The sequence below is a fragment of the Octopus bimaculoides genome, chromosome 22, assembly GCF_001194135.2.
Source record: "Octopus bimaculoides isolate UCB-OBI-ISO-001 chromosome 22, ASM119413v2, whole genome shotgun sequence".
NCBI lineage: Eukaryota > Metazoa > Mollusca > Cephalopoda > Octopoda > Octopodidae > Octopus > Octopus bimaculoides.
Genome location: NC_069002.1, coordinates 299,717 through 320,977, shown reverse-complemented (window position 1 = coordinate 320,977; position 21,261 = coordinate 299,717). Strand labels below are relative to the sequence as shown.

Here is a 21,261-nt window from a genome sequence, read left to right as displayed (position 1 = left end):
GAAAAATAAACGAATGCCAACACTTAATCGGTATTTTATTTTTCGAACACAGAAGGATGCAAACTAAAGCCAACTTCGGTAGTATTTGAACTTTTCGGGTCGCAATTAAGTCCCGTTAACTCTTTTGCCTGATGCTCTAAAGACTCTACTCAATTTTTAAAATGAAAAATTAGGTAACTGCGTGGATAACACGATCAGTTTCCAACCACGTGGTTTAGGGTTCCATCCTCGATTAATAAATGTCTCTTACATACTTTAAAAAAAAAAAAAAAAGGCGGTGCTTAAAGAACGAAGTTCCTTATATTGAGTTAGTCACTGCTGCCGTCAGAAAGAAAGGGAAGCAGTGATTGGTTGGTCTGCTGGAAACCTGTAACTAAGGACGCTATTGTTTACATAGTGTGAAAGAAAATAAATCTTTTTTATATAGAGAGTTTTTTTTTCTTTAGTTTTGCTTCTTTTTTTTGTAGTTTTGGTAATTCATATCCTTGCAAATTAATTAAATAAGGATAACGACTCTAAGCATCATGGTTCCAATTGACTGCGAGAGATGAATTACTTCTGTTTTGATGTTTATGTCACTTGTTCACCCCATGATTCTCCCTGATCGAGCAATGATATATCTTCAAAACATTCTAGTCATAACCGTCTGTTTTTATATTTTGTTTATGTGCAACGAACCCGAAGGAGTGATATTAAAGAGAAATTGGGGGAGGGGAATATTTCTAGCAGATTAGGTAATCATGTACAATTGGTATGGGTAACATTTTCGAGAAGTGGACTGCGCTACTAAAATGTTATAGATAATTCTTTTGTTAGACGTGCCATGTAGGCAGTCCTGCCGGCCGTAGTTTGCCCATGACTGACATTCAGGGTTCCTTCTTGGAGCCACATCTATTGTTTTTATTTATTTATTTATTATCATTTTTTTTTTTAATGCCGTTTTGGTTGTTTGACATCTATTTTCTGCATCTGAAAAGAAGAGAGTTGTTGGCAGCCGACGAGTGTGCAAAGATGGCTTGTATAAGCAATTTAGATTTTTCGTTGATGTAACTGTAATGTTTTAACGTATTCTCTCACAGCTCGATGCCCATTCAACAACAAATCATTTTACAGTGTCAACGTGCAATGAGTGCATTTTCATATCGTCATCCACAAGAAAGGTTATCGAACAGGACAGTTACTGCCCACCCTTAAACTATATCAAATGTGTTAACACAGCTTAACTATTGTTTATCATGCAGATGATGTTTTCCTGTCAAATTAACCTCAGTTAATCATTTTTTAATTTGCTAATTGTTCGCAATTAGTCATGTACACAAATACCTACACGAATAATTGTACATTTTTACTTCATAAATGTATCGTTGATACTTTGGCTTTTAAACTGAGGAGGTCCCATAATATAGAAGCATATCCAGAATTATCTACCATGCTTGCAGAAATGATTAAGATATTTGTCATTGCTGTTTTATTTCTTCATCGCATAAATGTTTAAAATTATCTCCTCTTCCCCTAGAGATCCACTAACAATTACCATTAGGCTTTTGTTTACTTTTTGCAAATAACGTGTTAATTTCAATTAATTTGGAATATTTTTACACACATCATTCAGTATATCACTCTCAACTAATTTTATCAAACCCCATGCCATATGAATCCTCTCCCTTAACTTCTTTAATTCTATTGTTCAACTTACTACAATAATCACATGAGTAAATGTATCAATGAGGGAACCTCTGTGTGGTTGTTAGACCTGCCGGAGATAACAGTCCATTCTTCCTCAAATCATATCTTACCATTCTTAAAGAGTGGAAGGACACATTAGATAATTAGTCCCATGTATTCTATCTCTGAATGCAATACAACAGTGACCATCTCAAGCTGGTCGTGGTTGTAATGACTTTGGTCATTAGTCTCCTTGATCTGGAGAAACGAGGGGTTTAGGAACAATAATATACAAATAGCGTAACAAGTATTTTCTCATGAAAACAGTGGAACAAAACCTATGAGAACAAGTTCCAATTGCTGGATGTTCTGTTTTTATTATTTTTGTCAGTAGTCCAACGCTTTTAATCCCAACATAGAGGGGGAAACTTCTACATCAAGGTTTTTCAACCTTTTATAGCTCAGTAATCCCTTTTTAGGAATGGCAACTTAAAAAAGAAAAGGAAAGAAACAAAGATATATAAAAACAAAATAGATTATTTTAATCAAAACTGGTTCATTTTGTACAATGGTTTATTATTCATATTTTGTTATACATATATCTAGCTTTGTGCTTTTTTTATTAGATATTTATGTGAATTAGTGCCCCTAATTTAAATTACTAAAGGCAAGGACTTATATAAATGTGATCATATTGTATCTTGGAGCACATCTGTCATGTTTCTGATCACTGATAACACAATACATATTTTAATCTCATCAAACATATTCTGGAAAATGTGTTTAACCCTTTAGCATTCAGCTTATTCTGTCACATGTGATGCTTATTTATTCACATTGTTTTGAATTAATCATGCATTATCTTGCAGCATTGAGATTTTGATGATGTAAATGGGTTGTGTATATTTAGAATGATATTGTAGGGTAGGTGTGACAGGCTGGATCTGAACCTAAAACAGGTAGGATATTTGGCTTGCTAAAGGGATAAAATATAATAAATCTAAGAAAATGATAACCCCTCTAAATACACAATTCCACCTATAGTGTTACCTTGACATTTACTGCTCCTTTGTGAGCTCACAATGCCCTTAACGGGGCAATGTCACCCACATTAAGAATCACTAGCCTACACGGTTGTTTAACTTGTTAAAGATAGCAAACAATTCTTCCTCAGAAGGTACCCAAGCATCTTAAAAAAATGGAAGAAGGCATTGGATAATGCGGTATTAGAGATATAAAAAGACAGGGTGGTCAAGTCTGGAGTCACTTTTATCATAGGCCTGCTGGATCAGGGTAGACCTAGGATTAAATAATAAAAACAAATAACAATAAAATATTATTTCTTACACTGGTGAATTTTTTTTTATAAATGATATTTGAGAACTAAAAAATATAGAGAATTTTATTTTATTTTGTCCAATAAACATTTTAGTAAAATCCAATAAAATGATTTTGTCGTTTTGTCGCTTCCAATAAAAAAAAAGGCAAAACTAAAGTTCATTAGATAACTTTTGGTCTTTGAGGCATACAAAGATTATAATGAGCATTCTTATCCCAAAAGTTTGGTCCTTTCCAACCACACCAGCCCTTGTTTAGAATGTACTGAAGGTCTTCTTCCCCTGTATAGTGGGGATCAAGAATAAGAAATTTCATATTTCCAGTCACTTCATTGTAATCCACTCCAATGATTGTGTGGGCAAGGACACCCCCACCTATCATAATTGGAGTTCCCACAGAATCAAAATGCATAGAAAGTTCTCTGCCATAATTTGACATTTCAGCGCCTGAAGAGACGTTCATGATTCGACTTTGGACTCCAATCAGATGTTCTAAACAGAAACTCACCTCCAGAGAACCTATCCACTGACGGCTACCAACAAACGGTGGCTGTTTATCACCTATGTCTACAAGAGCTTGCTGAATTTGGCGATGAGTCGGGACTGGAACAGAAGTATAGCCTTGAAGTCGAAACCAAGATATCAGAGTTTGTAGAGATCTATATGCACAACCCCATTTGTTGTCATCACAGTTATCTTGCATATAATGGTGATAGCTGTAGCGACCTTGTACAACGTGCTGGGTTGCACTTTTGGCTGCTGATAGCAAGCTAACATGGGGGTTAATTAAGTAACTGTTTCTTGGTGCAACATCTTCAGGAAAAATATAGGCGTTAGTCTTTCGGAAACATGGCTTAGTAAGAGGGAGACAAAAAAGTTGATGAAGACACTTCCTTTGATATTCCAGTGTATTTTCCTCGACATCTTCTGGATATGTGACAGAAACAATAAACGTCGACTGAGGTAGTTGGATGTGATATGTTTGAGGTATAGAAAAAGTCGAACCTTGTCTGTTTTCGGTAATGCAAAGTTCAGCAGCAAGAATCTGCCGACACACGGTAGTGGCGAGAATCGTAGCCACTTTGCTTATGGGACAATTCAGAGAAACATAAGCTATAGCATCGATCTTCAAAGGTACAGAAACTTGAAGAAATTCTTCCATTTCTTGATGGATGAGAGGAGCACAAGACGGTGTCCGTTTAGGATCCGTATTACAAAATGTCGATGTGTACATACTAACAGAAATCGAACGATTTAAACTGCCTGCATTTTTCTTTTTCGATTTGGGCATGGAAATAAAATTTTCTTCATCTGTTTCGATGTATTTAACGATATCTCTGCACATTTCGTTTGTTTCATAACTTTTCCAGTATTGCTGTTCAGCATTTTCCTCATCTTCGACTTCGTTGTTGGTCATCGAATCTGGTGACAGAAGCAATTTACTGTCGTTAATATGAAATACAGTCAAAGGTGAACCGACCACTTGACACAAGTGTTCCACTTCGGTTCGGATGATTTTAATTAATTTATCCGACTTGGGATCGTATTTAAAACTCAAAGGCAACTGGGTTTTGAGTCTAAACCGAACGTGTTCGTCTTTGAGGTTGCCTTCTTCGGCAACAGCTGTCCACTCGCTCTTCGTTCGCTTCACATCGCCGCCGGCCAGACACGTATACAAAAACATCGGAGAACTGTGCGGGTTAGTATCGTCATAATTTAACAGTAAAAAATACTTAACTTTCAAAAAATTCATCAAAACACTTATAACAGACGAGACAGGGTCGTTGCTGTCATCGTAATCGTTTCCAGTCGCCGATGAAGCGGTGGGAACAGCGGAAACACTGTACAAACCGAGTACGGTTAAGCCACCTGGCAGAAGTTGACACGTCTTCATGGCATCTTCTTGAACCCTTTCGCTCAATCTGGTACATTTCCAAACCTTTATAAAGTCTATACTGTCTTCTCCAATCAGCAATCCCAGACCGTTTTCTTCGTCCAGACGTCGGATTGTCTCCAAAACGTTTCTAGAGACGAAAATATCTTTCACGGCCGCCATTTTTATCAATGTCAATACGGAGTGCTCTCCCCTGACTGATGACGTCATCATTTTACGAAAATTATTTTCGTTCCTTAAAAAAATTGTTCTACTTTATTAAAAGATGAATTTCTAACTGGCTGCGCATTTTGGGAGGAAGTATAGAAAATTAAATGAACCTCAGTAGTTTGACTATTACTTTATTTTCCTAAGTGCTTAAGGGACGAACGCGTATTCCTAACGAATATCCTGTCCTATATAAGATCGGAGTGAACGGTCGTTATTAGTCCACGTCAACTGTGGAACCAGCGGTTCATCCAGTCTATAATGGTCAACTAGATTATAGCTTTCTAGTAGCCTTTTTGAGGCCAGGCTTCCCCTTCTATTATTGGCTGAGTCAACACTAACCACCTGTGCGTAGAGAATAGTGTTAAAGTCTCCTAGTACACCTAGAGATTTTAACGTTACTAAGAAGTTCTCCAGGTCCCGGGAAAAGCCAGCCTCTCTACTTTGTTTCGGTGCATAGACAGCTACCAACCTGAAGGATTGTTTACTTACCTATGTTAAATCCAAAACGACCAGCCTACTTTCTGAGTTCAGAAAGACTACACTTACCTGCACATCCAAGTTTTTCCTGAATAAGACCACCACACTCCCGTTCCCCCTGCCGGCTAGGAGAAATAAATTTCTCGTAGCCATTTCGAAGGGGCGAGAACACTTGTGGCCCACTCAGCTTAGACTCAGTTACAATACATACATCTATATCGAGTGATCTAAGGTCGTCAAGGAGACAAGTTTGTTTCCAGTTCAATTCTAGGCCACGTGAATTTATACCCCCTAACTGAATTTCCATAATAAAATAATACTTACATTTTTAGTTTGGGGAGGGGCTGCACGAATTGAGCTTTCTCCCCATCCTTTTCCTTCTGTGGTGTAGCCGCTGGACTAACCATAAAACTTTGGCCACCCATTTCTTTGCAAACATCACCAATGTCGTCTGGGTACCTGCTTTTTAATTCCGTGAATAAGTCCACCTCCGTTCTGGCAATTCTAATGTGAGGTGGCATGTCTTTTCTAGCTTTACACACTTCAGCTCGGATGACTGTGGCAAGCATCTTATAAATGTTATTAAAAGAAAAAAATTTTGCTCTGCGTCTTCGGGGTGGGAATGGGAAATGGGTTTTAACAAAGGGGTGGTCTGTACGGGGTGGGAAGTCCGGGACTGGGGCCTTTTTTTCGTTTTTGGGATTTAACTGTGGTAAACACCATTTCGTCACCTTCTTCTGTGGTTTGTATCGTTGCCTCTATGGTTTTTTTCTGGTCTTATTTCCTTGGGTTCTTGTGTAACATTTGTTTGTTTTGCTGGTTGTCCTTTTTTCTCCTCTGCGTTTTGTGGTTCTTGTTGTGAAGGGGCTTCGTTCTTCTTTGCTTTACAGTCTGAGTGAACGTGACCCTTCTCGCCACATTTAAAGCAACGCAGCCTACGTCCTTCTACACCGACCCTTACGCTTAGCCCCTCGCCTATAAATACTCTATCAAAGACTGACCTTTCCAATTCTCTGCTTCCTTTTTTTTGCATTTGCAAAATGCTCATTTTCTCTTCCAGGTCATAAGTAGAGGCCACCACTATCCATATAATGTTGAGACCTGCCCGAATTTCTTCCACTTTAATTTTAGCGGTTCACTTGCCCAAGTACGTCAGCAGTAACAACACCTCTTCACTTTTTAAGGTCATTTTTAATTGGTGAATTGAGTTTCGATGGATTGGCATAATGTGACACACTCCAGCCTCTGGCCCTTATTTTGTGTTTTTCTACTACTACTACTACTACTACTACTACTACTACTGCTAAAATGGCCTTTGCTCCTTGCATCTGGTTGAGCTGACGTCACCTTCACCCAGGTATTCATCTCCAACAAATCTCTACACTCACCATCACCCTTGTGGTGTCCAACCTTGACCAGTAGAAAATGCAAAGGGGACTTTGTTCACTCAACAAGTAGAAACAAAAAATATAAAACAACAAACTTGTTATTGATAATAAAAGCTCATTCTAGCTTTAATTAATCCTTTTATACATGGACATGTACACATACATACTGACACATTTATTCATGCTGCAATAGAAACACATTGATACAGACAGGCTTTCTTCACATACCACACTTGGGGGAAAAAAAAAACAAAAAAAAACATAAAAAATTAAAATTTAAAAATATTCAAAAAGAAAAAAAGGGTAGTTTAACTTTTGAATCATTTTTTTGTTTTTTATCTTCTTTTCTTTTGTTAACTTGTAAGTTTTTTTCTCTTCTCTCCCATCAACCTCCACATTATAAATGATGTCAGCATGTCTGAATTATTTTTGAAGTTTTATTTGTAAATCATGGCAGTCAAGGTGAAATAATTCTTCTCTCTCGTATGATTCATATAATGTCTATATGCATATGAGTATCTGTGTGTGTGTGTATATATATATGTTTGTACACATACAGAAGTATATACCATGTATTGAAAATTTTAAGTCAGATGAATGTAAGCTCAGAAGAGTTGTTTAGCCAGAAAACTGAGGAAATTCATGAAGACCAGAGACTCAGCACTTCCCATTTCGGTTCTGAATAGTCATTTGAGTTTACATGCATTTAATAGAAAATTGCATATACATATATGCGTGTGTGTGTGTGTATATATATATATATATATATATATATATACACACACGCACACATCCATATAAGTATACATATATGTATATAAGTCAATATTAGTGTATACACATACACAAACGTATAGATATGGGTATTTACATATATATATATATGCATATATAAACATATGTATTTATGATATATATACATCATAAATACATATCTAATTACGTTATATACTGTTTCTTTTTATATACACATTATATATTACATATATAAACTATCATTTATAAAATTTGCATCATATATGTATATATTTGTCCAGACATGTATCTTGTTATCAGCTGATATGAGAGTGGTGGGAGGGGAGATAAGATACGGATTATCAAAATCTTCCTAAAAAGTATCCATCTTCTCAGCTGCCCATATTCAAAGAGACTCGTAATCTTCACCAGTGGCTGTTGTTGGTCTTGGCGTCAACTCTTCACTGACATTATCTTCTACAAGAAAAGCTTCCAGTTGTCCAAGTTCTTTCTGGTTTTCTTTGGATTTTTTGCTTTTCTTCTTTACTTTTCCACTGCTGCTGCTGCTGCTACTTTCCTTGCTTCCACTCAACTCTCGACCTTTTTCTTTCTTCTTTTTGGATTTTTTACTTGACTTTTCTTCATCCTATAAAATTTTACCAAAAACAAAAGAAGAAAAAAACATTAATCCTCATCCCTAAATATACACTTTTCCATGCTTACATGGGTTGGACAAAACTTGCTTCATCAGGTTTTCTATGGCTGGATGCCCTTCCTATCACCAACCCTCACCTGTTTCCAAGCAAGGTCATATTTCCTCATCGTCAACCATGCTTTCCTATGGAAGACTGGAAACAAAGGACACTGCTTGTATGACGGTGATGCTCCTTTACAACCATCACCTGACATCAAGACAAAGCAACACACACACACACACACACACACACAAAGAAAAGAAGGAAAAGCAGTTCTCAAAATGCAGATCTTAATGAAAATTTAGAAGAATGCTGGTTGACAAAACAAAAGCCAGAATTTTGTTTAAAATAAAATAAAAATCAAAGAAAAAATTATATAAACAAAGGATACATACTTTGTCTTTATCTTTTTTCTTCTTCTTTTTTTTCTTCTCACTTGTTACAGAGTCATGGTCTGTATCTCCAGGGGTCCAAATGGAAGAATCAGCATCTGAAGTGGCACAGGATGGAGGAAGAAGATGCGGTTTAGGAAAAAAGAAAAACATGAGAGAAAGAGAAAGGGAGGGATGAAAATGTCATCGGATTCTTGGTCAGCAGAACATAGAAAGAGAGAGAGAGAGAGAGAGAGAGATAAGGAAGCAACTATTTCAGAAAATTATTTTATTAAACCTAATTAATTGGAATAAGGGGAGGCAACCCGATGACTACTACAAGAAGGAAGACATAGGGCTGCTTAATAATAATAATAAGAAGAAATTCTAGTGTTAGCAATAACTACTAGCTATTATATAATTATACGACTGGATATTATAATTGCTTGTATGTAATAACATTGTTCAATTGTAAAGAATCGTTAGAGTTCATCCAAGCCTATAATTTTCTCATTTTCTCTCCATTAACAGCATCATATTTGAAACATCAGCAATTATTAATCGACACAAATTAATGAGGTTACAAACTTTCAAGAAGTGTAAAATCTTTTTAATTACTTACTTGCTGAAGAATTAAATCCTTTCTCCAAAATGCTAAGATCTTCGTATGTTAAATCTATTGATGGGATCGAGTGACTACCTTGGATCTGAAGATGGGAATAGAAAATAAATATGGAAAGTGATAAGAAAAGGAATTACAATACGGTGTGTGTGTGTGTGTGTACGAGGTGGTATTAAAATATTCTCAAACTAGTTCTGTAGCACACCAACAGATGGCAGCACATGGTTGCATGCACAGTGACCTTCATGAGGCGGCAGTGTGCTGAGTGACATTGCTGTGTTTACTTTGCAAGATGTGAAATTTGTGTTTTTCTAATGACATGTCTGATGATGTCATCATGTCTGCTGTTGATGGCTTTTTTGACAGACAGAATGAAAGCTTCTCCACCAACGGGATCCAAGCACTGTGACACCGACAGAAGAAGTGTGTGGACCATAAAAAAAGATTATGCTGCAGAATAAACTGCATTTGGTCACATTCGATAGGAGTATCATAAAAATCCCATTCCCTGTGACGCTGGAGTTGTTTTGAGATTGGAAAAGCAAAATCTGTCACTCATAAAGACACAAAAAAAATGCCATCAAGAGCTACAAATACCAAACTTCTTAGAAGGCATTCAGATGGCAGCAATACTTGGAAAAGCTCATGTATTGAGGAAAGTGTTGTGTGTCTAAGCTATGGGATGGAACTGAGACATGACATAGGCATCGATAAATCAGTGAATAGAAATTATAATAAAAATAAAGCAAACCAAATATACAAAATAAAAATAAAAAAAGACACAAAAAAAAAATCATAAATACCTCTGCTGAACTCTGTGTTAGACTGTTGGGCATATCATTTGAGTTCTCATCTTCACTGATATCTTCAATATCCTGGGCCACATGAGGTTGTGATGCATCTTCGTTATCTTCTGAATGTTGCTCCTCATCGTTTCTCGGCTCTTTGATTGTTTTACCTGCAATTTGGACTTTGTCAGAGATGTCAGGCTCTGATTCTGAAGAGAGTTTCCGGTTGGCCTTCTGTGAGAAAGTTGTAGAAGAGTTGGAAGAGGAGGAATTGGTTGACTTCTTACTATCGTTGGAGTTGTCCTTACTGGCAGAAAGAGAGAGCTTCTTGGACGCAACTGGAACAATGAGAATGTCTTCATCACTGGAGATATCAAGGTTTGGCGTGATATGGAGCTTGCTGTTGTTACTATCGCCAGCGTTCTTCAGAGTTACTTCATCCTCAGAGTCAAGGTCATCTTGGAAACCCGCTACCATAGGATTGCCGCTGTAGTCTTCATCACTGAAACAGAGAGGCAGACATTGTAGTGAAAGTCAAGGGACAGCCCAGGGCATTTTCAACAACAACAACTTAAAGTGTTCAATCAACAGAACTACTTGTACATTGAATCATCATCATCATCATCATTTACCAGAAGGAAATGTATGGATGGTTGAGAAAGAAAACCGAATTGGCAAACCGTGTTTACCTGTCACTTTCTTTGTCTTTATTATTAGCTGGATTACATGAAGCAGTCATTCGATGATCCTTCGTATCATCCAGAAAGCTACTGTCCAGTTCTTCACCATCTGGAATAAATTCCTCAACACTTTTCACAGCCTTTTCAACATTAACTTCCACAGCTTGTTGACAAAAAAAAAAGTCACATGTATTTAAATCATTCTTGAAAATAATCACAATATGGAATTTTAAGAAAGCAAAGAATATTTTTTTATTGTTTATTTGACTTAGAGGAGGAGGCACAGGCAGAGCCGGGTGTGGCTAACATTTTTGCTTCACAACCACATGTTCTCAGGTTCAGTCTCACTGCATGACGACTTGGACAAATGTCTTCCACTATAGTCCAGGCTGACTTATAGCCTTAGTGGATTTGCTTGACAGAAACTGAAAGAAGTCTATCATATAGGGCGTGCGTGTGTGTGTGCGTGTGTGCTTGTTTCCATGTTTTGGCATCATGTGATAATCGTGTCACCATCAAACAAGCTGTGCTCTTTATTTTCAATCTTCTGTGAAAATACGTTTGGTCATTGGGGAATATTGTGTTGCTTCAAAACAGGTGAGGATTGGCCACAGGAAGGATGGAAGGTTAAGCTGACCTAGTTACCTCCCTTCACTTGAGAATGTTAAGGGATTTAACTAAATGCTAAATTCTAATTGTATCATCATCATCATCATCATCATCGTTTAACGTCCGCTTTCCATGCTAGCATGGGTTGGACGATTTGACTGAGGACTGGTGAAACCGGATGGCAACACCAGGCTCCAGTCTGATTTGGCAGAGTTTCTACAGCTGGATGCCCTTCCTAACGCCAACCACTCAGAGAGTCATAAGGACACATAATGGATAAAGGGCTACATTTCTTTGTGGGAGGTGGAAAACAGCCAACAAAACAAGTGCCTGATAGTTAAGACAGGCAACAGGTTATTGTATACGATGGTGTTTAAGGGGGTCTGTTAATCTTGTACCCATTTCCAAGATAAGATGAGGATATCATCTTATACACCAGCTAGAAAATTTCAATTTTAAATGATTTAGGTGTGGCTGTGTGGTGAAGCAGTTAGCTTCCCAACCACATAGTTTCAGGTTCATTCCCTTTGTGTAGTATCGTGGGTGAGTGGATTTGGGAGATGGAAACAGAAAGAAACCCATTGTGCATGTGTGTGTGTTTGTGTCACTTGGTCTCAACATTGCATGACAACTGTAAATGATGGTTACAGTCATACAATATTCAGCAAAAAAACTATTACCTTGCTCGGAAACAGGTTGAAGTTAGCAACAGGAAAGGCATAAAATCTCTGGCTCAATAAACTCCATGGATGTTAAAACAACAATGCTAATGAAGCAGAAAGGAAATTGCAAAGTGTAACATTCTTCACTTCTTACCTGTTTGACTGTTCACATCTGGGGTGGATAACTGCAACTTGTTTCCAAATATCCGAGAAAAGAAGCCAGTTTTGGGCTCTGCCTGGGGTGTACTGCCAGCAGAGGAAGATGTATTTCCAGCTCCTCCAGTTATGGCCACTCCTCCTCCTCCTGCTGCACCTCCACCATTACAGGCTGGCGGCTGATTTGTAGGGGACTGCAGAGAAGCAGGGGGCATTTGCATAACGGAACCAGGTAAGGAATGAGAATAAGACTGGGATGTTGGTAATTTAGGTAAAGAATTGGCAGATGCTGACCGAGAAACTGAAAGGGAAAAAGTATAAATAAAGCATTAGATGTGGCAACAACAATGGTTTCACATTTTGGCACAAGGCCAGGAAGTTTGGTGTGCAGGGGTGGGGGTTGTAGAGAATAAGTCATTACATCAACTCCACTGAGCTAATGATTCTGCCAGCTCACCACCATAATAATAATAATAATAATAATAATAATAATAATTCTTTGTAATTTGAGTGCAAGGTCAACTATTTCAGTGGGAGATGATAAGTCCCTTCAACATTCATTTTTTGATGCATGCATGGGTCAAATGGAAGTTGTTGCAGCAGATTTTCTACAATTAGAGTCCCTTCCTGTTTCCTCATGACCAGATATATTTCTCATGGAAAACTGGAAGCAAACAACCCCACAAGTATGATGGTCATGTTCATTTACAACCATCACATGATGTCAAGAAAAGGCTCTTGTGCCAGTGAAACATATGCTTGGTTCATACAAGTTAATCCATAAGCGATCAGGCGCATTTAATAAGTTTCTGTAGCATTTTTGCCCAATTTAACCCAAGAAGACTTCATTGCATAACAAGTTTCCTAATTGTCTTCACACTCTGCATTCTGCTAACAACTGTGACAAGCAGTGTTTAGCAGGATGTGCCTGTTACAACTGTCTCCTTTCAATCTGGAATAACAAAAGCTGGCAGGTCAGCTTATTAGATGCACAGTAACACTACAATAACTGCTGAGAGTTACTGAACTACTCTGAAAACAGTCTCAAAACTTCTGGAATGCACCTTGTATGTCCAATTTCACTTACCAGGCTGTGATGTTGTCCCATTTGTTATGACGCCAGAGGCAGCTAACTCAGCCTGCCTTTGTTTGGCTTCTTCCATAATTTTCTCAGCTAGCTTTTCTTGTTGTTGTCGCCGCTGGGCACAGAGGTTATCTATAAATCTGGAATTGGAAGGAAACAATTAAAACTAAAGGAACTGTCATGTGATCAACAATAGTAGAAGACGCAGGAGTTACACTTTATCTAACTGAAGTAAGGAATGGATGGATGGATACGTATGTATGTATCTAACTCAGAACTATATATATATATATATATATATATATACACACACAGGATATGGTGAATAAATTGTTGTCTAAATTACACAAAAATGAAAATAACACTAACATTTCATTTTAACAGATATATTTACCAAAATTACATAAAAATATCTTGAAATACTAAAGAGTAAATTAATTCAATAAAATCGCCATTGGTTTCAAAATCTCCTGCAACTCTTCTGGACGGTCATAGTCCTTGCCTTCAGGTCATCTTTGGTGTTACAAGGTGTTACAAGCTGATATTGCAACATTTTATGGTTCAAAGATATCGAAATCAAAACCTCAAAGATAAATTTGTTTTTTTTTTAAATTTTTTTTTTTGCCTGAGAAAGAAGAAATACTAACATATCATAGTTTTGCTCTTCTGATTCTTCATGGATATTGAGTTCTTCAATTGTGGAGCGAATATCTTCTGAATTGATCTCCAGCTGCTTCAGCAAAGTGACCCTCTGTGTAAGAATGAAGAAAATGGTACTTACAAGAGTGTGTGTATAAATATATATATGCGTGCATACACACAAGTAAGTATACGGGAGTGAGCAAGTGATGGTGTATGGAAGTGTGCAAGAGCAAATATGGCCTTGCTCGAATGGAAAGAATAAAGTTAGCGCTTGGGCAATGCTGCATTGTCTCAGTTTCAACATTGCATGTAAACATACACACCACAATATATACAGATACAGAAATCCACACACAAACACGCATTCATTTGTTCCTTTCAGGTCCATTCTCTCATACTAGCATTAACTAGATGCAGTTATTGTCAGTAAGCATTCTCTTTCTTTCAGGGAAGGGAGTTTTATCTTTGAAGGCATGAAATGAGTTGTTGACAGAAATGACAACACTACTGCTCATAGCTTGTGTTTCTCATTGAACAGACACACACACACACACAAGAGGCTGGCTTCCTTCATCTCCCATCTACCAACTTTGGTTGACATGGATCTATAGCAGAAGACACTTGCCACAACAGCGACATATATCTAGCCTGTGTCTTCGACTCCACTAAAAGATGGTGCAGAGAACAGTGAGTTATTGGTGGTGGTGTTTGTGGTAGTGGTCAGAGCTACTCAGTAACAAGTAAATCCATAAACCACCCCCCCAAAACAAATCAAAAAAGAAAACCCCTCCAAACAAGGTTAATGCAGCATTCCAGTATGGTCGTAGCTGCGATGGCTAAAACAGAGAACACACACACACACAGAAGTATACACACAAAGACACACACAGAGGCTCAAGTATGGTTAAGAAGCATCAATGAACTCTCTTTCATGTACTTACTTGTAATTGAAGGAATGGTAAGTTAAAGAATTTATGTAAGTACTTTAGACCATATCCATTTCTCATGGAAGACTCAGCATATCGTATTTGGGCCGCATCTTTACCTCTATAAAAAAGAAGATACTTGTTTTAAAACAACAAAAGTATATATATATAGCTTTGATTTTAAATTTCTAATTATATATTATCAGACAGAAATAAGTTTTGTGCATGATACAATTGATGAAGCCCGAAAGAGGTGCCCCAGCAGGGCCACCATCCAATGACTTGGACAACAAGTCAAAGAATAAACCAATGCTGAAATATCAACAACAACAACAACAACAAAGAAACTAAAAGCAAACCATTTCTCTTTACCTGTCTAAACTTTCTATGAAATAAATAGCTTTATCTTCTAAGACAACACGATGGTGTCCCATGTCTCTGTGGTTTCCCAACACCAGAACAGGGATTTGGCTTGGGATTTTACCAAGTTCACGCTCAACATAACTGAAAGTCCTTGAAAAAACAATAGAAAACAGAAGAAAATGAATATTTTGGTTATCCTCCCATTTTCAAGTAAATACAAATAAAAGACATACAAACACATACACCTCCACCCCCAACAGAGCACTGTATACAAGAAGCTAATTATAATTAAATTAATGCAAAATGGGACTGAACTAGCAGAATGAATTAACACATTAGACAAAACACTTAGCAGCATTTCTTTCAGCTCGATATTTTGGGTTCAAATTCCACTGCGGCCAACTGCACCTTTCATCCTTTTGGGATTAATAAAGTCAGTACCAGTCAAATACTTGCTCCTCTCCATAAATATCAGGTCCTGTGCCTTTGGCAGAAAGAATTATTATTATTATTATTATCATCATTAAAATGGTGAGCAGGAGCATCGTTAGCGTATTAATGAAAATTGTTTAGTGACATTTCTTCCAGCTCTTTTCATCATGCTCCAATGTCTGCTTTGGAAGGGTTTCTATGGCTGGAAGCCCTTTCTAATGCCAACAACCTTCTTTACAGAGTGCGAGCATTTGTGTCTCCTTGTTTTGACATGTTTAACCCAAATTAGCATTTTTCTTTTCTTTAAAAAATATAAGCTTCCCCCACATGGCAGTATCATGCTACAACATCATCATCATCATCATCATCATTTAGCATCTGTTTTCTAGGCTGGCATGGCTCAGATGGTTTGACTGGAACTAGTAAGCCAGAGAGCTGCACAAGGCTCCAGTTTGTTTTGGCTTAGTTTCTACGGCTGGATGCCCTTCCTAATGCCAACCACTTTACAGCGTGGCACTGGGTGTCTTTTATGTGTCCCTGGCACACCTCAACAAATAACAGATGCACATGCACTCACCCATACACACACACATCATCATCATCATATATATATATATATATTTATATGTAAATACATTATGTATGTTATATGATTTACCATTGTTTTGTGACATCATATACCATGATAACTCCGTTTGTACCTTTGTAAACATCTACAAATTCAGCATCGAGACAATGGTCTTCCATATTCTGAAGTAAAGAGCAAAATAGATCAGATGTATCAAGAAACACCAAGAAAAAGTAGGCATCGACACAGCTTTTAACCCTTTTAACATGTAAACCCAAATATTCAACTTCTTGTTTTGTGTTCAGGCCAGACAGATCTGGCCTCTCACACCTATCCTACAATGTCATTCTAAGAATAAACTATCAGATCATTAAGATCTTGAAGTTACCAGATAATGGATGATTAACTTGAAGAAATAAGAATAAAGAAGATTTACATTTGACAGAGCAATCTGAAAGCTAAAGGGTTAAGTTAGTGTGTGCCCCCTGCCACATACACAATGTATATATAGCAGCTCTGCAGTGGGAGTGAACCCCAAGCTATGCAGTTCTGAAGCAAACTTCTTAACCACACAGCCATGCCTGCACCTATGCAAATAATAAAATAAATACAAGCAATTTTTTTGTACCTGATCAACATTTTCCATTTTTAAACCTTCAATTTTTTTCCTTTTCTTTCCCTTGTCGACAACATCCCAAACTTCAACTTTAACAACATCATCCGTAGCTTTATAATTCCACTGGATACTGGTCACCTGCAACAGAAACAAAAACAGATCAATTCAAATTAATTACTACAAACCAGTTGAGCATTTGTGAGCAACATATAGGTACAGGCATGGCCATGTGGTTAAATTTGCTTCACAACCACGTAGTTCAAGGTTCAAATCCACCGTACAGTATGTTATTTAGTCTGTTACAAGTTGTTTACCTTCAAGTCAGTCCAGGATCTAGCAAAGGTGCCATGCAGTGGGACTGAACTTAGAACCACGTGGTTGGGAAGCAAACTTCTTACCACACAGTCACACCTGTTTGTGTACATACGTGCATGAACACTGACATTATGACTGGTTATTCCATGCCTACAAAGATCTCTTGAATAAAAAAAAATCCTTTGCCTGAAAATTAGATAAGGGTTGGCAACAGGAAGATCATCCAAACACAAAATTCTACCGTAAATATCTCTCCATTGAAGCCAAATGCTGTCATGAACAAAAAACAAACCTCTCAGCTGCTAAATCAACAAACGAACGCCCTCATGGCACTTTACATTGGAAACCTTAACTGTTAGTTTATTCCATAATACAGAAGTAAGTTGTATCAGAAACAAGCAGCAAAACCACAAACCTTAAATAAAATCAATGAATGAGGTTGTTGTGTTAAACTGCTAATAAAGGAATATAAATTCAGACTAATCCCAAGGGTCTTAAATACTGAGTAAGGATTATACGTTCCCCATGATAATCCTTACATCAACACTGCTGAAACAGATGGCCATAAAATGAAAGCTATTTGAACAAGAAGCTTTGGCCAAAGGACTTAAGGAACAAGTTACAAGGGCTTAGTGATGGTGGTGATGGCAAACAAGCTGAGAGTATGTGACTGATTAGCTGTTTAGTAATGGTGATGGCCAACTAGTTGAGAGTACATAAATGACTAACTCTTAGCAGTTCTACACAAACGAATGCAAAGGTGGGCTTAATATTTTCATTCTCTGAGAGACAACCCCATAAAAGGATCAATGATAGACTTGAATAACTGAATAAAGGCACAGGAGTGGCTGTGTGGAAAGGAATTAGCTTCTCAACCACATGGTTCTGGGTTTGGTACTATTGTGTGACACCTTGGGAAAGTATCTTCTACTATAGCTTCAGGCCGACCAAAGCCTTGTGAGTGGATTTGGTAGACAAAAACTGAAGGAAGGCCGTCGTTGTACATATGTGCACATCTATGTGTATATGTGTGTGTGTGTGTGTGTGTGTGTATGTGTGTGTGTGTGCCTTTGTGTCTGTGTTTGTCTCTCACCACCATTTAACAACTGGTGATGTTTTGTTTATGTTCCTCTAACTTAGCATTTTGGCAAAAGAGACCAATAGAATAAGTACTAGGCTTAAAATAAGTCCTTTGTTCAACTAAAATTTTTCAAGGCAGTGCTGCCCCAGCATGGCCGCAGTCAAATGAGTGAAACAAATAAAAGATGAAAGATAAAAGAAAGGATTAAAAGAAGGGAAAATAAAAGACCCGATCGTATTTGCTTGTTTGTTAAGGTTAATCCTGAATGAGCAAAAATGATCAAAAGCATTCCAACCATGACCATCCCCATTCACTTCTATAAGCTGGAAGAGAACTTAACTTAAGGGCCAGACCAATTCTTTAGAAATACAGCCCAGGAAAGGGTTATATTATTATTTAGAATGAAAATGCCACAAATGTATAAGGAAGGAAGGTTACCTGGATCTCATCGGTTGGAATATATTCTTCGCGAAACTTCATTCCTTGCAGTCGGTAGAACAAACATGTCTTACCAACGTTTCGATCACCACGGATCACAATCTTCACTGAAAGAACAAAAAGTATAAAAATTGACACCAGTTAGTCTAGTACTTATTCTATCGGTCTCTTAGCCGAACTGCTAAGTTACGTGGACGTAAACACACCAACATCGAATGCCAAGTGATGGTCGGGGAGACAGACACAGAAATACAAACACACACATACATATATATACAACAGGCTTCTTTCAGTTTCCATCTACCAAATCCACTCACAAGGATTTGGTCGGCTCGAGTGTAGCGGGTGCTTTTTATGTGGCACCAGCATGGGGGCCAGTCAGGTGGCACTGGCATCGACCACGCTCGAATGGCGCTTTTTATGTGGCACGGGTGCCAATGAGGCAGCGCTGTCATCAGCCACAACAATGACTTCACTTCACTCAACAGGTCTTCGCAAACACAGTATTTTATATAAAATGAATGCTTTCCAAGCAGATGTTACAGGTGAAGTGTTGACATGAAAATCACTGTAAAAATAACAAAGTGAGAGGGGGGGTGTATTGCAGGCGTAAACAAAAACAAAGTATAAATCAGTATTTTTATGCAGACTAGAAACAGTACAAACACTGGTAAATATAATTAAGTGTAATCACAATGGGCAGTAAATTAGGTCACAGACTGACATCTATGGATTAAAATTCCTGAATTGAACAAAGGAAAAATGTCAGCAGGTATCACTCACAGTTCTAAATCAGTCACACACACACACACACACACTCTCTCTCTCTCTCATAACCAATGTTTAGCACTTCATGTGTTCCTCTGTTGTTCAAAAGATCTGTCATGAAGAGATATTAAATATTTCAAAATTGTAATCGCCATCAATATTTTGAATAGTGTGTGTGTGTGTGCATGAAATTTGGGGGAGGGGGTATGCGTCAACTGCAGTACTCAACTGCTACACATTTTATTGATGCAGAAAGGACACCAAAGGCAAAGTCGACCTTGGTAGAATTTGAACTCAGAATGTAAAGTCGGGGAAAATGTGTGAAGCATATTTTGCAGCATGATTCTGCCAGCTCGCAACCTTAATAATAATAATAATGATAAGTTGCAAAAAAACTTGAGTTAAGAAGCATCATCACCATCATAATAAACAAGTTGACATAAAAAAGCTATCAACTTAAAAATAGAACAGAAAGCTTTACAAAGCAAACGTCTGACAAACAAACAAACAAACATGGGCTGGATAAAAGATGAAGTGGGAAGAAGTGTTTGTGAATAGCAGGTCTACTGTGTAGAGGGCTCTTGATGCAGTTCCAACACTAACAGTTTCTCAAGTGGTGTGTATGTGTCCAAGGTTGTATGCATGTCTGTGAGTACACACACACACACAGAACATACGAGCAGTATATTTCTGCGTAGATTTTACTCTCTTTAAATAATGACATAACCATAATGTAAACAAAATTTTCTTGTTTGAAGAGACAACTCTCACAGGTTCTAATTTTAAATATTAACTAATAACGACTGAATACACACATACACACACATACATACATCCACACCTGAATGTGGCTCTATGGTTAAGAAGTTTGCTTTACAACTCCATGTTTCCAGTTTCAATATCACCCAGCCAAACCATGGTACAAGTGTCTTGTACCATAGCTTCAGATCAACCAAATTCTTTGACTGGAGTTTGGTAGATGAAAAGACATCAACATTTATGTCTGTCATTTTATTCTTCTTCCATGGTGGTATGGGTTGGGTGGGTCTAACAGCACCTTACTATTTCTGTAACTTCATCATCTGGCACATATGGCAACAGAGAAAGCCACCAACTTCTGGTATAGTGTATGTTATGTTTTATATTAGCTCTTTTCACCTGCTTTTTTCATACTTTAACCATCATATCTATTAGCATAAGGCTCCCTCCCCTTGGGTTTCACAAGCTGTATGGTGATGCTAGTGGCATGAGAAAAGCACCAAGTACACTCTCTAAAGTGGCTGGCATTAGGAAAGGCATCCGACCATAGAAACCATGCCAAAGCAGAAACAATCCGGTGCTTATTAGATGTATTGGATCTGGTAGAATCATCCAGCCCAGGCCAGCATCGACCATGGATGTTAAATGATGAAGATGAGTGTATGTATGTATACACACACACAAATTGATACATGTATCTATTCGTCTATCCATCATAACCCACTCTACTTCTTGAGGTATTGAATACTCTTACAGTATCTCTAACAAAATGCAAAAGTTATTCTATTTTGTTCATGTGAACAAGGCTGACAGCTATAAAAAAAAAGGAAAGAGTACTCAATCCCTGAAGAAGGAATAGGTGTTAAGACAGAGAAATAGAAAGATCTATGAATGCATGTTTGAATGTATATTGTATGGATCTCTCTTTCTCTCTCTCTCTCTCTCTGCACATGGCACACTCTCTGAGTGGTTGGCGTTAG

General features: G+C 37.6%; 2 protein-coding genes across 2 annotated transcripts in view; both read right to left on the bottom strand.

Moving 5' to 3' along the window:
- Positions 1 to 2,184: 2,184 nt before the first annotated feature.
- Positions 2,185 to 5,093, bottom strand: LOC106878708 (ufm1-specific protease 2). Its single transcript, XM_014928000.2, has one exon. It carries the CDS (start codon positions 5,056 to 5,058, stop codon positions 3,166 to 3,168), a length of 1,893 nt encoding a protein of 630 aa, XP_014783486.1. The 5' UTR covers positions 5,059 to 5,093; the 3' UTR covers positions 2,185 to 3,165.
- Positions 5,094 to 7,066: 1,973 nt separating this feature from the next.
- LOC106878710 (rab-like protein 6) overlaps positions 7,067 to 21,261 on the bottom strand; it is a 21,597-nt gene continuing 7,402 nt past the window's right edge. Inside the window, exons 2-14 of the mRNA XM_014928002.2 lie at positions 18,755 to 18,861; positions 16,933 to 17,058; positions 16,395 to 16,486; positions 15,314 to 15,454; positions 14,957 to 15,062; positions 14,021 to 14,124; positions 13,377 to 13,513; positions 12,288 to 12,590; positions 10,872 to 11,025; positions 10,198 to 10,684; positions 9,395 to 9,479; positions 8,797 to 8,891; positions 7,067 to 8,352 (exon numbers count right to left, since the gene is read on the bottom strand). Coding sequence (XP_014783488.1) covers positions 8,113 to 8,352; positions 8,797 to 8,891; positions 9,395 to 9,479; positions 10,198 to 10,684; positions 10,872 to 11,025; positions 12,288 to 12,590; positions 13,377 to 13,513; positions 14,021 to 14,124; positions 14,957 to 15,062; positions 15,314 to 15,454; positions 16,395 to 16,486; positions 16,933 to 17,058; positions 18,755 to 18,861 — 2,177 coding nt within the window. The 3' untranslated portion in view covers positions 7,067 to 8,112. The remainder of the gene's footprint in view (positions 8,353 to 8,796; positions 8,892 to 9,394; positions 9,480 to 10,197; positions 10,685 to 10,871; positions 11,026 to 12,287; positions 12,591 to 13,376; positions 13,514 to 14,020; positions 14,125 to 14,956; positions 15,063 to 15,313; positions 15,455 to 16,394; positions 16,487 to 16,932; positions 17,059 to 18,754; positions 18,862 to 21,261) is intronic.

Coding starts and splice junctions, on each gene's coding strand:
- LOC106878708 (XM_014928000.2), bottom strand. CDS start 5,058: ATGGCGGCCGTGAAAGATATTTTCGTCTCTAGAAACGTTTTGGAGACA.